Source organism: Plectropomus leopardus, chromosome 4 (genome assembly GCF_008729295.1).
Source record: "Plectropomus leopardus isolate mb chromosome 4, YSFRI_Pleo_2.0, whole genome shotgun sequence".
NCBI lineage: Eukaryota > Metazoa > Chordata > Actinopteri > Perciformes > Serranidae > Plectropomus > Plectropomus leopardus.
This window is the reverse complement of record NC_056466.1, coordinates 14,486,782-14,504,935: the sequence shown is the minus strand read 5'-3', so window position 1 is coordinate 14,504,935 and position 18,154 is coordinate 14,486,782. Positions and strand designations below refer to the sequence as shown.

Sequence of the window (18,154 nt, the reverse complement as noted above, 5' to 3'; positions counted from 1 at the left end):
CCTGACATTATCCCACAGAGAGTCAGGCATTATTAATAGCCTGAAAATTGTCAGGGGGTATCTGCTTGGCTATTTTCAACAGACATAATTATTACCAGAGTGGAGACTGTAACCAGGAAATGAACAGAGAGAGGGAGAGTGGGCGTGTCTCACCCACATTTTCGGAACATCATCTGTGACCGTCGAGCCCCACAGGAAGGCTTTTTGTCCCATGACGGTTTTGAAGAGCTTTGCCACGTCCAGAGAGTTTTACATCGACATAGAGCATCCAAAACGACTTTAGCAGGGAGATAAATTACTTTAGTGTCTTGGAAGAGAATATGTGCTGATCCTTAGAAACTGAACATATTGTTGGACTTTTTCAGAACATTTTGATACATGATTTAAAAAAAAACAAAAACTTTTATTTAACACACACTCACATTAACACGCTAATTTACTTGTGCATGAGTGTGCACACCTCAGTATTTTTTCACTATTTTTTGACATTTTATAGAGCAAACAATTAATAGATTTATTGAGAAAATAATCTGTGATCTGTAATTAATAATGAAAAAAAATTGAAAAGCAAAAAAAAATAAAAAACAGACACCTTCCATTGATTAAGTCATTTAAAAACAACATATAAGTTACCTATATGCCGAAATTTTAGTTGTAGCTCAATTTTTGAGTTAATTGTATCTGGTTAAAAAAACAACTTAAATAGATTTGATACAAGACATGAAAGGATTCAGATTCAATTTGCAGATATGATACTGAATTTATAGTCCAGAAAATGCTGCTGAACTCAGCTGCAGAGTAAGCTGTGTTTTCTTATGTAATTTTGTAGCTACAGTCCTCTTGTTGACAATATGGTGAATCTGCTGTTGTTGTACTAAGGCAAGCTTTTTGTGTACTGGCTGGTGTTCACCACATTTCCAAGAACTCTGGACTAACCTGTCTTTCCTTTGCATTGTGACAAATGTCCTCTCTTCTCTGACAGCAGAACAAGTGTCACGTTTTTACACAAAGCCTGTTTGTTGTTTGTGTTTCTCAGAACCAGTCCCAGCGTTCTCACCACTACAGAGGGAGAGCATGGACCGAGAGGAAGCTCGACTGTCCCCTCACGCCGGGGGACGTCTGATCCGCCAGCTGCTGGAAGAGGACAGTGACCCAATGTTGTCCCCACGCTTCTACGCCTATGGACAGTGCCAGCAGTACCTTGACGACACTGAAGTGCCTCCCTCACCACCAAACGCACACTCTTTTGTTAGGTAAACTTGTTTATTTATGGAGATGCAAATACGTTTTCAAACAACTCATAATGTGTGACGAATGTTAGAGAAACCTTGTTCCTGATCCACAGCTGTGACAAGTTGAGGAGAAAATAAAACTTAACTTGCAAAATACTGATTCGTTGCAACACCTACTTCTCCTCTGATACCCCTTGCTTGTTGACAGGATTGGTTCCTTAGTTCTTTGACGTACCAAACAGTGCCTGTCTGAATCTGTGTTTGTGAGACTCAATGCAGTTCCATGGCAGAAACTGCCATGGCGTTGGCTCATGATATGTCTTGGAGCATATAAAAAACATTATGTGGCTTTATAAAGAATAATAAAAACTTGGTTTTCACTGGAGGGTAAAAGTATTTTATGAGTATTATTACCTCTCCAGTCGCAGGCGAAGTTCGTCTCTTGGCTCCTGCGATGATGAGAAAGAGGAACTGACGTCCGCTCAGATCACAAAGAGGATCCACGTACTGAGAAAGAAGATCCACAGGTTTGAGGAGAGGTTTGAAGAGGAGCGGAAATACAGGGTAAGTACAATTGTAACGAGCACTAAATTTATCACCTTGAAAATAACAAAATCTGACTCAAAAGACATTTTTACAAACCACAAAAGAAGACATTGACTGTCTAAAGAGACACCCATGACTTAATAAATCTAATTGTAAATACAGAATTAGAGGTCTGCGACTGTTTTTTATGGCCAGGTTCCTCATAAAAAGACCACACAGAGCTCTGCTTAAGAATTATGGTCAAATTACCTTCACGTGAGCGTGAATTATTTGCTGGTTCATATGGTCTCATCTGTCCTATTTCTCTTTCTGTTCATCCAGCCCTCCCACAGTGATAAAGCTGGAAACCCAGAGGTGCTAAGATGGGTTAATGAACTGGCAAAGCTTCGTAAAGAGCTAAAAGGTAAGAAATCCCTAACACAACTGTCTATTATGATGTAAAACTACGGTCAACAATGCTCATACATATTTTTCCTGTTCTTCCTCCTCCTCTTCAGAAAACAAGCTGATGAAGTCTGAAGAAGACCTGCCACCTCTGACCCGCCAGCGCAGCAACACGCTGCCCAAAAGCTTTGGCTCTCAGCTGGAGAAGAAACCACAGCAAGAGAAAGTGCCGAAGCCTCCGGTGGAGAGCAGCCTGGAGACAATCCTGAAGAAGCTGCAGGAGAAGAGGGAGGAAGTGAACCGCCCCGAGGACATCAAGGTACGACTGCGTTACACACTCACAATGACAAATAAATAAAATATCAGCCAGCATATCCAGCAAATGGATGTTTGGTGTAAGATAATCAGCATACATTTTAAAGCAGGCGGAACTAACTTCTGAAATGTTTTGATATTTCACTTCCTGACAGGATATGACACGGGAGCAGATCGGAGCGGAGAAAGTCGCCCTGCAGAAAGCTCTGCTCTACTATGAGAGCATACACGGTCGACCAGTAAGTCTTCTGTCAAACAAACAAACACGTACAAAAAGACACACACAGCCTCCTAAAAAGGCCAAGTGCACATCAGATCTCCTGCCAGCCATGTCAGCCCAATCATGAGAACATGCTGTCCAGCACTTCATTATGACCCAGATTGCAGGTCAAGGGTGAATAATGTGTTGAACCAGAGTGTGTTCTTGTGGTTAAGCTTTTACAGTGTGTGTGTGTGTGTGTGTGTGTGTGTGTGTGTGTGTGTGTGTGTGTGTGTGTGTGTGTGTGTGTGTGTGTGTGTGTGTGTGTGTGTGTGAAATGTAAACATGGATGTGCTTTTTGTTTCTTTATATCTTTATTTGTGTCAGTTTATGCTTTTACAATACAGGTCATTTGTCACCACAGCTTTTAGAGGATAAGTCTGCTGAATTTGGAGCAGTAAATGAGTTAAAAACACTCTTTTTTATGTTGGACACCAATCCAATTCCAGTAATTTTGCTGTCTAATCCCTCACTAGTATTGTCATATATAAGGAAGTGCAGCTGACCTTTGTGTCACCTCCTCACGCTGTGTTCCTCCGTGGTTTGTGGTTAACGACCTTCACGCTCTGAAGAACAAGCCTGTTAAGGGCCGGTGTGGGTTAGCTGTCATTTTGTGTTATGTTAGCGCTGTGGCTTGTTGTTCTGTAGGGAGGCAGAGGAGGACAGAAACAAGCTAATGCTGTGCTAACAAGGTGTGTCCCTCCTTTCTGCCTCAGGTCACCAAGAGTGAGAGGCAAATCATGAAGCCGCTGTATGACAGATATCGCCTGGTGAAGCAGATCCTGTGCAGAGCCTCCTCCATCCCCGTCATCGTAAGTCTCAGCCCTCCCTTCTTTTTTTTCCATTTTCCTCCACAGCTGCCCATTTTGTCCTGCGAGTGTCAGAGATCACCACATTGTCGAAGCGTCTGCAGACACTTAATCCCGGCTCATGTTGGCTTTAGTGCCTACTGTGGGAACTGGTGGCAGTCATGCCACAGACGTGTTATCCACCTCTCTAAGTCCAGCTTTAGCAGCTCAGTGAGTCCTCGGGTCGCAAAGCAGCTCGTAGGTGGTGGATTGAGTTCACAGGACGTGACATCATGAACAGCTGAGTGCAGGAAAGGGTCATAAACTGTAGAAATATTCATCTTCTCTTGACTTGTTTAATCTGAATTGTAGATGAGAAACAGTGCTGAACATATACATAAATTTAAATGAGTGCATATACTTCCTTTTCCATATTATTTGTGTACTCATCTCTTTAATAACCATTTCTATTATGTAAGATATGATCTCTTGTATATATCCGTTATATAATGTGCTACTGTTAATCCCCATCATGCAAATTGGGACCACTGCCATTGAGTTATGATGCAGCTTTTACCCTGTAACAACACCTCATGTTTGCCTCTTTTTCATAATGAAAATACACAAAAAGTAAAAATTTGTTCTCTAAACCAAATATACAGAGGTACACACATGGTGGAAATATTCTTTTTCTTGCCCTTTTTAGATTTATTGTTTTGTTTTTATTCTGTATTGCCCTGTGGTACAGCAGATGTGATGTTTGGATTTTAAAGTACTTTACAGTTTGAAGCTATAAATAGGTTAATTAACTTAAGCTTTGGCCTATACAGAGTGCTGTTTGTAAAGTTTAGCTAGAACTGAATTAGGATTTTAAATAATTTTAATTTGGACTTCCTGTGGGAAATCAGGTGGTGTTAAAGGAATACTTCACCCCCGAAATGGCCATTTGTACATCAGTTACTCACCTAATGTTATGCTGAATTTATGAAGACTTTGTTTTTTGCACGTGTCCACGGTGAACAAGGAATCCAAAGATTGAGAAAACTCTAGATGAATTTAAGTCATAGGGAGCTGCGTTTAACAACAGCAAAACTATATCAAAGCATCTGTTTACAAACTCACACAACTTGTGGAGTATAATCATCATTTATCATTTATCCAGTCGTATCCTCAGTACTTCCCAAACATGCATTTTTTGCTAAAACATCACCATTCAAAATACTTTTGCTACTCCTCCGTGAAGTATTCCTTTAAGTTGAATAAAAGAACAAGCGTGAGAAAATAAGTGAAACACCTGTTTAGATTTTGGTGCAAAACATAAAGGTAGGGTGGCGTTTCCTCGTGGCCTTGCCGTGAGCGTCTCAGCGTGGTTAACGCCTCATTCTTAACCGTCACCACAGGGCTCTCCCTCCAGCAAGCGCAGAGGTCCCCTCCTTCAGCCTATTATCGAGGGCGAAACCGCACTTTTCTTCGATGATATCAAGGTGAAGAGCTGCTGCTTGATAATCAGTCGCCATTTGCCCGGCCCCGCCCCCACCTCCCTCCAACCCCACCTCCACCTTCATTTACCTCCCATTCAACCCTCCAGTTAACGTGATTGCTGCCTGTTGATTGGCAGTTGCCTGTTTCCTGCCACCAGCGCCTGTAGAGACGTTGAATCAGTAGCTGCCTGGACTTGATGTTTGAACCGCTGTGTGATTTTTGAGCAGAACATGTTATGTGGTGTGTTAAGGATAACTCTGGTTTGTTACAACCCAGGTCTTATTTTTACAGCTTTGGCCATCATTTCTAACAGTGATAATATTGTTGTACTCACCAAGTTCATTGCTGAGATCTAGTAACACACATTGGCTTAAAAAAAGTGCAATACACAAGCATTCAGTGAATCAGACAGAATTTAACAAACCTACAGGTCAGTCCAACATAATATGAAGAGAAAACTCGAATGTATTGCCCAAAATACCCGCTAACAAAACAGATTACGGATTCCCCATCAGGAGTACTCGGTCTCATGGTGTATGGGAATATTGTTTGACTAATTTTTGAAAAATGGTAATTTGTTTAAAAATATGTATACATATTTGAGTTTGTAAGGAAAATATACAGCAACGAGTAGGAGTACCGTAGGAGGGAGCTACTGTTTGCAGACCTTTCTTTATGTTTTTTTATTGCTATGTTTTATTGGTCTAGCATCTGCAATTAACTATTTTAGAACTGTGCAGCCTCTGTGCTTTTTTATTGTCACAATAGCCAGAAAGCTATCTAAACGATAGGATGACACCTGCAGCAACACCTGGTTAAATAACATCCAGTTTGAAATAAGTTTTAATGATCAGATCTTGAACATTATAGCCGGTATCTATGAAGCTTCAGAGATAAATAAACAAAGATTTAGGAGCGACTCGTTGAGATATTCCAGATGAATATTCAAGCTCTTTTACAACCTGTTGGATCATGTAACTGCGTATGTTGTCCTGTTTGCTGATTTCAATAATGACTTTGATGAGTACAGTAATAAAATAAGCAAAAGAAAAGTTGGTCAAAGCTATAAGAATTAGACTCAAGTTGTAATAAAGCACAATTAATCCATTTAGGTGTGTTTTTAGGGTAAACTTTAATCAAAAACGTAATCATTATGCTTTGTGTATTTTGCTGGCTGTAGTTGTTTCAGGACTTACAGATTACATAAAGTTGGTTTTCGGTGTCTTTATTCACTAATGAGCACAGACATGAATTACAGACGAGGTTCATGAAGTGCATTGTGCTGCTGTACCATGATGATTTATAAGCATTGGTGACTAACACTGCACGGCCATCATGCACCGCGGTGTTTGAGCCTGGAAGTCGACCGCCTCACTTTTCAACCCTTTGCCACCGTTTGACCTCTTTATGGTTTTCTGCAGGAGGAAGAGGACGGCTCAGAGGATGACGGGGACTCAAAGACACAGTTCACAGTCACTGTACGACCCGACCTGAGCGTGATCAGCTTCCTGGACCACATGGAGGAGGAAGCAGACGGTTTCATTTCGCCTGTGGACGAACTTTCACCCTCTAAGAACGTTACAGACATGAGGCTGTCAAACCTGCACTCCGCCACCACGTAAGTTACTGAAAAGACACAAGACTCAAAATGACAGCAGTGGTACATTTAAGGAATCCAGTGGTACCGATCATGACATGCTAGCCTTTCAGGCTATTTCAGGGGATAAAAAGACGTTACAAAATTAGGAAAAATTTTGGTGAGGAGAGAATGGCCATTTTTAAAGGGGTCCTTTGACATCTGACCTAAATATATACAGAAAAAATTAATTTGTTTGTACCCACGAGTCTCTCCTCTACAGACATGCCCACTCCCTTGCAGTTAGGAGCTGCATGCAGTAGAAAGATGTTTTTTTTTTGCCTGTTGTATTTGAATTTTTCTGCATACCGAGGTCCCTAAACAGTTTTGGAATTGCATAAATCCAATATGACTCAAAATCTGAGACTCTTGTGAATATAATGAGACCGATTCTATTAATGTGAGATGTTTGTCACCCCCATTGTAGCTTTGCAAACTTCACTTTATAAAATTACTTATTGACACCTCTAGGTTAATCAATGCCACATGAAACTCTACATCCACAAACCTTGAGCATTTAGAGGATGTTTGGCTTTCATCGGTATATTGACAATTTCTTAACAATTTCCAGAACAGAAGTGCTCGCCATTCAATAACTGATCTCCAAATGTCGAAGGTTTTTGATTCCAAATGACAGCATGGATTTTTTGGTATGGTGTTCCTCAAGGTTTTGGGGTCGTAAAGTGGTATTTTGAAGGATTTTTGTCAATCGAGTGGTCAAAAACGCTTAAATTTAGCACCAAAACTGAGTAACAAATGGCATCGAGCCAAACGGTGCCGCAACAGCTGATGAGACATAATTGAGCCTGGGAATGGCCCTTATATACGTCCATCTTATTGTTCTATCTAAGCTCTTACACACTCAAAGTTTGAAGAGGCACCTGACTGAAGCACAATGTTTATCAGAGATTTATGTCAATCTAACTCAACACACCCCGTTTTGCTGCATCTCAAATTAGGTTCTCAGCTTTCCCAGGCTTTTACTGTTACCTGCTATCTCCCCCTAAAGATCCCCTGTCCCCTCTAAAAAGGACAAAAATGGGCATATGGCCTCAAAAGGGTTACGCATAATTAGCTGAAAATACTCCTTTAAAGTAAGATTATTAATTGAATATTATTATCTGTAATGTAATGTAATTTTCGCATTTTTGTATCTGGATTTTTATTTGAGCAGAATCATTATGTCAAAATTGAGTAATTCATATATTCTTTTTCTGTGTCTTTTTATTGAGAAAACAAAAAAAGATTCATATGATTTATGTTATTTGCAATGCAAAACTTTGAAGTGCAATATTATAATTCTTAGGTGACGAAATATCAGAGAACAACTTCCACCCCTGCATAATTAAACCTTTGACACATTTAAATAGTATAATGTAAGATACCTAAATATTTCTATTCTAATCTTTTCTCACAGGCAGGAACTCGTGGAGCAACTCCAAGAGACCCGGGAGGAGAAGAAGAGACTCCGCAAAAACCTAAAAGAGTTTGAGGAACAGTTCTTCAGACAGAACGGAAGGTAAAAGACAAGATTGCAAGAGACAGAGACAGAGACAGAGAGAGAGGGAGCGAGGGCATCATGACCAGACATACACATAATTGCTTTTCCACAGCTGGACCTCCGTTTCTCACTGTTTGTTGTTTTGTTGCCATAGGAATGTGCAGAAGGAGGACCGCTCCCCGCTGTCAGTCGAGTACAACGAATACAAGCATGTTAAAGCCAAACTGCGGCTGCTGGAAGTCCTCATCAGCAAAAGAGACTCATCTAAGTTCATCTGAGGCAAAAAGACTCTTAACGGACTTCAGAGATGCAAACACGTCTCACCCTGTCTGAGAAAAGATCAGATTTTTCCCTCTCGCTGCCGTCTGTGTCGCTCATGTTTCTGACTTAGAGGAAAACTGTTCGCCTGTTAATCCGTTCTGTCGAGCTCAGCAGGGTTTTTCCTCTGGAGCCTGCAGAGAGCCGCCGACCCACAACTGATTCAAAGCGACACAAAGTCACCTGAGAAGTTCACTTCCAGCAGAAACCTCACGCTTACAAGAAGACGTTTCTCCAGACACTCACAAACACCCTGAATCACACTTTTGTTGCTAATAATTTATTTCTATCCTATTGAATGTTTTTATTGGAACAGAAAAGTTATTTTTGCTCACACTTTACTATAGAAGTCTTAAAAGTAAAAGCTTGTAAGTGTAATAACAGATATGAAATTATTGCTATTTTTGAAGAAGGATATTTGCGATCAAGATATTTGTGTATTTTTGTAAGGGAGACATTACTGTTTGTATAACTCCGCTCAGCTTAACAGTATTCACTAAATGAATAGCTTTCTCTATTACAGTCCAGACTATTGTATAATATCTGAAATAATCTTTTGTTACTTCTCGAGTTGTTAAATCGAGTATTTGCTCACTAAAAGAAGTGGTTTTTAATTTCAATACATCCCAAAGACAGTGACTCAGAGTACAAACTGCGAACCAAAATAGCTCATATTCAGTAAAAACGCTTATTTTTGTGATCACTGGTACTTAAGCATTTGACTGTATATTTTATGCATCGACATGCTTTTTTCCCTCTTTTACTTCCTGTCAAATAAGCTATTTCTCGTCTTGAAATCACTGGTATGTTTCTGCTCACACTGATAAACACTGGCAAACGTTTGTGAGACGACTTTGGAGCAGCCTGCGTTTCCTTCTCGTTCTCTCCGGAGCTTGTTTGGCTCTTTTGTAAATATGGATCACTTGTGTATGTTTACATTTCTGTGAGCGAGTACATTTTTCCCTCCTTTCTCCAAAATGGATGATTTATCAGTGTGAATTTCGTTTTTACTGAATGTAAACACTGGCAAGGCCTAATGAATTTTGAGTGTGTACATTTTAGTACATAAATTGTATTTGTATTTTGTATATAATGTGAATGAAATCATATTTTTACTGAGTTTTGGGGCTGTGTGCATTTCCTATGAGTGCCTGAGTTTTGATGTGGAAACAGAGAAGAAGAAAATTCATCATGTGAACCGTACATAACTGCAGGAGGGCTGCAAATAATCATTGTTTTTATTATTGATTAATCTGCTCATTATTTTCTTGATCAACTAACCAATAGTTTGGTTTATAAAATGCCAAAAATATGAAAAAATGGCAAAGACGCAGCTTGCTTTGAATGTGAGTGTGATGTCAGGAAGACATTCGGACTGTTCACATTGGACAGATGTTAACTTTTGGTTGGACTGAAAATCAGGTTGATGATATTTTAAATGTCTAATGATGTTCAAATTTCTCTTTGTGCAGACAATAACATTATGTAATTTGCGGACACTGGGTTCGGTCTCCATACCTCACATCTAATGTCTGTACTCCCAGTGGTGGAATGTTACAGTACATTTACTCAAGTACTGTACTTAAGTTTAAGGTACTTTCTTTAAGTCTTTTCTTTTATGCCACCCTACATTTCTACTACACTACATTCCACACAGAAATATTGTACTTTTTATTTTACATTTATCTGAAAACTTTAGTTACTGGTTACTTTTCAAGTTAAGATTTTTGCATAAAACTATAAATCAATTAGCTGAAACTGACAGAAAATTAATGGCAGCTACTTTTGATAAACATTTAAGCCTTCTCCAGATTTATTTTGAATAACTTTAAATTATTTTGGGTGTGTTTTTTTCTGGATTGGGTTCTTTTGCTTTTAGTGCTTTAAGTATATATATTTTTTATTATATTTACTTTTACTTAAGTAAGATCTTCAATGTTCTTCAACAACTTTTATGTGTAACAGAGTATTTTTACAGAGTGGTATTAGTACTTAATACTTCCTCCACCAGTGGTTATTCCTACATCAAGATGCCGGCATGAAGATGTTGGATTTTAATTAACAACACAACTTAAAAGCAAGAATATATATCTGTTGTCAGTATTGTACATCAAATTGACCATTGCATTAGATGTCATGACATAAAATAAACTAAATTAAATCAAATATCAAGATTAAATGATCTTAAAAAGAGAAAAGCGGGAAATCCTCACATTTAGAGGCATAAATCTTGCTTGAAAAACAATTTAAAGCAATCAATTATTTTGTTTTGTTCCAGCTCTATAATTTATATATGGACAAATGAAGTTGTATGTGTGCTGGAAATATCAGGTAGCTAAAAACACGTAAACTGTCTAAAGATTAAACAAAAAAAAGTAAATATAATGGACTACAGCGCCATTAAACAAAATTGTGTCCAATAATGCAGTCATGAAACACTATATTGTTTTATTAAAAAGTTGGCTGGAACAGAGAGCTTTGTGAAGATTTCAGACAAATATGCAAAATCACATTTTTCTGTAGCACATTAAAGGTGCAAAAAAGTCAAGGGCTGCACAAACCTTTGCATAGGACTAAACTCTGCAGGAGAAATGAGCTTCAATTAGACAAATACTGACTGAACATGTTGGACATGTGTGTACATGCAGTATAGAGCTAAGCAAGAGGATGAACTGTCCCAAGAGATCATCTCAGAGGAGTCCACTGTTTAAAGACCTTTAGATGTCCAACCCAGAGTTATCACTACTTTACTGGGCTGTTTCAGGTTGTTATTGCTAAATGGATGTGTCAGACTGACCTGTTAGGACACTCAAGTCATTTACTGTCTCAAGTCACTGTGACTCCACCTCCATGTATGAAATATATAAAAAATATATATGTAGATATGCAAGACCATTTCACACACTTCACGCCAATGCACAATCTAATTAAACATTTGGATTAAGAGGTTTAACTGTAGGAATAAATACAGTTTCAGGGCAAGATTTGGAACAAACTGAGTAGCGTATTAAATATAAGTCATCTGCCCAGACTATTAAATATTGTGTTATCCCCTCAGAAATAATTTACAGTCAGAATTTACTTATCTGCAACTTGGAAACAAACTAATTACAATTATTAATTTTAATGATTATATATTTTGTGTTAAAGGACATTTTTTGGACATGCACTCACTGGCTCTCTGGTTGGCAGTTGGCTTAGCTTCATTAAATGTGAAGCTACAGCCAGCAAACGGTTAGCTTAGCTTTGTTTAGGTTAGCAAGAAAGAACGGAAATAACTTGTTTAACTTTATTCGGCCGTTATAAAAATCGAGAATATCAGCATAATACGTTCACAAATTAACCCATTTATCAAATCTGTACGTAAAAAATCGTGTAAAAACGACTATTTTACATGTTATGCTAAATTATGCGCCAGTTATATGACGTTACTTTTGCGCTGAGCAGCTGTCAAGCTAACAGGAAACTCCAGAACGCTCTTCTTAAGTGGTGTTACACTGTATTCTGTTACCCATCCTATCCTGTGACCAGGCTAACGTTATTTGTGGCCTATTCTAAATGCTGTCACATCATCTAATGGGTCACAGAAAACGACGGAACACCGGTCGCAGCCAAGAAACAGTCCGATACGCAAATGTCGTCGAGTCATTGTTTTTACTCTGTGGTTTTTTGTACACATAAACAAATGAGATGTAACGTGTTAGTTAGTGAGCTTTAGTTGTGGTAGTAGCGGGTTTTGTTACCGTTGGACAGAGACAGAAAAGCCGGTTCGTCCCCTGTCCAGGCTTTGTGCTAAGGTAAGCTAAACTGAGCTAAGCTAAGCGGCTGCTAGTAGCCACCTTATAATTCACGGACAACCATGAAAAATCTTCTCATCGAAATCTTCACCAGGAAGCTATTGTCTGTATTTCCATAAATGTCACACTTTATAAATGCCAGTTTTTTTGCTTTCACCCAAGAACATGCACACATTACCACTAAAAATCAACTTTTAAAGTCAGCTTTTCACGTTTTGCTGTAGAAGGCAACACTGTTGAATGCAGGTTCAAGTCAGCTGCTCTGTAGTCCACAGCTAAAAAAGGAAAGAGAGATTGCAAATTATATTCACCATGTTTCACCTCGCTCCTTTCTGCCTGCTGAATACTCTCCCATTGTCCCTCTTTAATTTTAGGCAGAGAGGACATGCTGGTGTCCAGATTTAAAAGGATCAGCGGGACAAACACTCCTCCCAATGTCAAGGGTAAAGATTATATTCAAAGTGCTATTTACATACATATATACAGATTTTATATTTTCTCAAAAAATAACCACTCTATTTAATTAAGTAAAAGTAACAAAAAACAATATATTGTCTCAAGATAATAACAGAATTCTTTAAGGGTGAAAATAGAATTTAAGGAGTTGAATATAAAATACACACCAAAAAAAAAAAAAGACAAAAATAAAACTAAGCAAACAGTCAGAGTTTCTCAGCCTCATCTGGATTTTTGGTCACCTAATTTTCATGATCCCAGGTTGTCATGTAAATTTAGGTATGTAATTTTTATTTCAGGACTGTCATACATTTAAAATAAATATCCATACATCATGTCTTTCAAATGGTCCTAAAACACTGAGAAACTGCACCCAAAGCAATGAAAACATGATACTCTGATTTACATAGATAGACCTTTCAGATTCAAGATGCTTAACAATCTTGTGAGAGCATATAAAGAGAGTGACCTTTCTGTGTCCCAAAGTCCCCCACTACACTCTTTTGACACTGACAAGGTGGTCGTATTGCTGTTAAAGTGCATTAAAGCTGCTGCAGGAACCCCCCTCCCATCAGACCAGGCTGAAACCCTCATACTGCTCCACAGCCCGAGTGAGACGGCGGCGCAGGATCTCTTTGGTCTGGTAGCGGGGCATGTCCAGCAGGTTGTAGCAGGTGTGGGCCACCGGCAAGTAGTGCTCCTCCGCTGTGGTTGACTGGATAACGATGCGCAGGCTCTCCATGCCATGGATGGGGATACGGTCGCTGCCGGTCAGGAACACTGCAGGCAGGAGACAGAGGACAGAGTTAAAATTAACTACAAGAGAAATTGTTTATGCATTCCACATATGGCTGCATTTCTGAGCTACCAAGCACAATGCTGGTTTGACTTGGAACAAATGCTGGAAGCAGTAACTCACCCAAGCTGCAACCTCCAGTGCTGAAAAATTAAATTCTCATAAACCCCCATATTAAAATGCCAAACTTCAAACACATTTACAGCCTGGTACAAAAAATAGTTTTGGTCTCTTCAGGAAATTTCCTAATTCATGACAACTGTGTGGGGGTTGAATGTTTGTATAAGTCACCTGTTTGTATTTTACTAAGGCTTAAGGTTATGCATAAGTAAGAGCATGGCCACATGGAGTTACAGCTGGGTGCTGTCTGTTGACAAGTTACTACATTAGTCAGGTAATGTAACCATGGCATACTCCCAGATTAACAGAGTGTAGGCGCAGTTTATTTCAGTGCATTTCAGTTTCTGAAAGTTAACTGTCACGTTTTGGTCGCCTTTTATCCCTATAAACTTAGCAGAGCAATAAAATGGAAGTTAGCTGCTCGGCCAGCAGAGTCTCAGGTACGCCTGCTCTAAGGGCCCCATGATGCAGAAGATTCGGGTAGTTTCACACGCTTTTTTTGGATTCATATGCCACTGAGCAACTTTCATAAGAATGACCGTGGCCCTCTTTCCAATCCTGTATCCCGTTCTCTTTATATGTCCATGGTTAATGCACCTTGCTAACTATGCTCAGAACTGGATTTTGGTTTATCTCCAACCCCTGTCTGAATATGGTTACTTCTGGCTCCAAAAATCAAAGACAGTGACTCCCAAAATGCCACACTCAAAGCCCTAAAACCAGAGTCCACAAACCAGTCGGTGACATCACTGTGGCTAAATCCTTTATTTTTACACCGTCTATGACCACCCAAGGACACTTCAACATATGAGCAGCAAGAGCTGAGGATCAAACCTCCAACCTCACGATTACTGGACGACCCACTCCACCTTCTATGACACTATAAAATATAGCCCAACTGATGTAAGATTTTTGAGGCAAATAATAATATTTGAGTTTAAAAAATGTGATAACAATATTAGCCATTAAATATATAAATTGTTGTGTTCTTCCTCAAGATGTCCTACTCTGAGGCTAATGGCTGAAATTTCCTTCTCTTGTCAGATCTGACCACGTAACTGCATCTTGTAATTTTTTTTTATCTCATCTCTAATCTTTTACATGCTTTTCACCCAGTTTCACACCACAGTGATTTACCACAAAGCTCTTGAAATAACTGTCAACATGATCAGGCTTTGGTAAGGGCAGAGTGTGTGCAGGCAGTATATTCTCATGCAGAAAGAAACAGCACTTTTTTTACAGTATTTATAACATGTTGGGTGAGAGCGTGAGAATTAAACTGTCATGCACATTGAGCAATGAGGCAATTAAATGCTTACATAAGAACTGCTTCTTCTTCTCCAGAGAAAACTCGTGGAAAACCTCCCAGAACAATCTGACTGTTGGATGAGTGGCTGTATATTCCCCTTTGTAAACAGCATTCTGCAAAGAGAAAAAACGTGTTGATGAGAAGCGTTTCCCCATTTTATCTTCATTAAAACATTTCCTCTCATGCAGCAAATTTTGCACAACAGGAATCAGTAAAACAAATTCCTCAGAGGTGTGCGTGCATCTTTGTGTTTATGCATTAAATGTATACAAATTACAGCTAAATCTCTCATTTTTGCATCTTACATAACCATCGCTCTTAGGTTTTCCCACTGATGTTGTGTTGTAATCTGCCCAACAGGGACCTGTGGACACTAGAGTTGACATCACCAGTAAAATATGTAAAACCAAATGTCAAGACATCCCATCTTTGTTCAGATTCTAAGCTACAAAATAAACTGTCAGCATTACCGCATGAATACAGCTTTTTAACTGTTTATATGGTTTAAATTTTAATTTCAGTGTGCCTTTTTAACCTTTCAGTCTAATTCTGGCTTATTTACAGTTTGTTCTATGTTGATCAGTAAGCATTGTTCCTGTCAAATCTAATACAACAAGAAAATAGATATATAGTGATTTGTGATATCTTATGTAGGATCGTATTTGTTAATTGTAAATATAGTATAATGTCAATAATTTTAACCTATTATGAGTCTGTTTTTATATTTCCTTGTTGTATTTATTGCTGTAATTTTATTGGTCTTACAACAGCCCTCTGATCTTATATGTTTTGTGATTTTTGATTTTTCTATTCATATTTTTAGTCATGTCATTCATGTTTCCCTGAGTATGAATCCTACTGACTTCAGTGATGCCCTGATTTTCCAAGCACACACTTACCTTCTCCATCTCCTCCCAGTTGTAGTTGTTGTTGCCGACCACCATGGCCATCAGCTCAGATGGCTGAAACAGTGACAGGATCTCTCCCCCGCACACCTTCAGGAAGCCAGAGGAGAAGGCTGAGTACTGCTCGCTCACCGAGTCTGAGAACACGTAGCGCAGGTAGGCCTCCACAAACTCCTTCCTGTAACACACAAGCACAAGCGCGCGCACATACACGTGCGTGCACGCACGCACACGCACACACACACACACACACAGGTTACGTAAACATTCTGATCATTAATTCATGCTGCCCTGCAGCTCCATCCTCATAAATCAGGTAATAAAGAAAGAATTTATCCAGACTTCAAGGTGTGACTGTAAACACTTGCTTCCTCTTTCACTATTCATTATGTGGGTATGTGAGTGTAAGTTATGAATTAATTGATCATTATTTCAGGTTCACAGGAGTACATCAACAACCTCTTTATCTGGCATGTTTACATCTAAGTGAAATATGAGCGGCATAAAATTTGAAATTTTGATCAGAGCTGGAACGATAAGTCAATAAATGAATCGACAGAAAATAATCATTAACCATTAAGATAATTGATTAATCGTTAGGGTAAAATTTCTTGCAAAAATTGCAGAAAATGCTGTTTCCAGCCTCTCAAATATGGATATTTCTCTCTGTTCTTTTTTATCATATTATATTTAATATCTTTTGGACTTACAAAATGAAACATTTAAAGACATCACCTTGGACTTAAAGGAACTGGGATGCAGCCTAATTTTGACCAGATATTTATCACTGAAACATTAACTCTGATAACAAGACAGCAACTATTTTTGTACAATCTAGTTTATAGTAATTTATATTTTATTGGAATATAAATGAATTAAAGAATTTGGTTTAAAAAATCAATGATGCAAAGATGTGGATGTGCACTTAACAAATGTTCAGGAAAATTTAGATCCCTTTATTTTACACAAGAATATTTTGTTAGTGTTATAACCTTAATATAATCACTTAGATCAGGATCACATTTGCAAGAGATATCATATGAAAAAAAATAAGTGCATAACCAGTTACATACAATCACATGCTGTTCAAGAAAACCCCGTCAGAAACAATCACATCTCTTTCACTAAAATGGTCAGAAGGTCAAAGTTTAAGGAGACTCTTTCACCACTCTCACAAAATAAAACTGTCCTTAATAAAATGTTGACTTGCTGTTTTATAACGACATGCCCCCACAGCATCCTGTTAAAACAGGAAGACCATGAAAATAAAGAAGCTCCAAAATAATGTTATTTCATTGAATTTAGAGAAGTAAATTGAGCTACAGGATAACCTGCTCTTTAGCTTTGTATCACAAAGCAGTACAAATACAAGTGCTACCACATCTTTCAAGAGATACCCGTCAAGTTAACGATGAATAACACTCTGACAAGCGTTATTCAGTCTAAATAAACACGTCTCCTTCAGTGTGTGGCTGTTTAACACCACAGCAACAACGTTATGTTTTGTTATTACTTTTATATCTGAGTGTTGAGGCGATTCTGCAGCAACAACTTGGGTCACAGCCGCTCTCGCCATCTGTTTAGCACCAGCAGCCAGACGTGTTGACAGTGCCCACCCCACAACTCTCTGCGGACTCCTCCACATTACTTTGTAATCAAAGCCACTGACACAAGGACGAGCTGAAGAAACAGGGTGGTGATGGGGAAGAGCAACACACTGCACGACAACTAAAATATCAAAATCTTTGTTTTTATGTTTTCAGCACAGAACATGACCTTCAGACACAAGCTGCCAGCTGTGTGAGCGACATGATAATCTCAGTGCTAGAAAAATAATATATTTTAAAATCTCAGTCATCTGTTTGTCTTTCAGAAAGAACAGTGTAGAGTGTTCAATTTTCATAAAACAAGGAAGAGCTAATTAATCTATTCTTAAAAAGACTAATATAGTGAAATTGTTACCTGTTGTTTTTGTCCACACTGATGTTCTCTCCTCCAGGAACGAGCTCTTTTACTTCTGTCATCCCATAGTTCTCTCTGGTGATCTGACATGTGAACACATCAAATAATCTTAAAGAGTTTTGTAAAAAAAAAAAAAAAAAAAAAAAAAAAAAAAAAAAATTACACTTAAGGTTGGGCCGGGTGATGTGAACTTCATAAAATATTGCAATATTTTTAGGCCATATTGCAATCCATGATATATATGTATATATATATATACACTACTAAAAAAATACAGTTATACTGTCATATAATACAGATAAATAAAGTACTGTTATATTAAGGAAGTTGCGTGACAGGCTGCATTGT

General features: G+C 38.5%; 2 protein-coding genes across 2 annotated transcripts in view; one reads left to right on the top strand and one right to left on the bottom strand.

The window, feature by feature from the left end:
* fam13a (family with sequence similarity 13 member A) overlaps positions 1–9,580 on the top strand; it is a 69,824-nt gene extending 60,244 nt beyond the window's left edge. Inside the window, exons 17-26 of the mRNA XM_042485050.1 lie at positions 1,037–1,253; positions 1,655–1,796; positions 2,100–2,181; positions 2,276–2,481; positions 2,633–2,716; positions 3,453–3,548; positions 4,925–5,008; positions 6,428–6,624; positions 8,060–8,161; positions 8,298–9,580. Coding sequence (XP_042340984.1) covers positions 1,037–1,253; positions 1,655–1,796; positions 2,100–2,181; positions 2,276–2,481; positions 2,633–2,716; positions 3,453–3,548; positions 4,925–5,008; positions 6,428–6,624; positions 8,060–8,161; positions 8,298–8,421 — 1,334 coding nt within the window. The 3' untranslated portion in view covers positions 8,422–9,580. The remainder of the gene's footprint in view (positions 1–1,036; positions 1,254–1,654; positions 1,797–2,099; positions 2,182–2,275; positions 2,482–2,632; positions 2,717–3,452; positions 3,549–4,924; positions 5,009–6,427; positions 6,625–8,059; positions 8,162–8,297) is intronic.
* A 1,309-nt stretch (positions 9,581–10,889) lies between these two features.
* herc3 (HECT and RLD domain containing E3 ubiquitin protein ligase 3) overlaps positions 10,890–18,154 on the bottom strand; it is a 29,201-nt gene continuing 21,936 nt past the window's right edge. Inside the window, exons 22-25 of the mRNA XM_042484877.1 lie at positions 17,807–17,889; positions 15,839–16,022; positions 14,950–15,052; positions 10,890–13,494 (exon numbers count right to left, since the gene is read on the bottom strand). Coding sequence (XP_042340811.1) covers positions 13,286–13,494; positions 14,950–15,052; positions 15,839–16,022; positions 17,807–17,889 — 579 coding nt within the window. The 3' untranslated portion in view covers positions 10,890–13,285. The remainder of the gene's footprint in view (positions 13,495–14,949; positions 15,053–15,838; positions 16,023–17,806; positions 17,890–18,154) is intronic.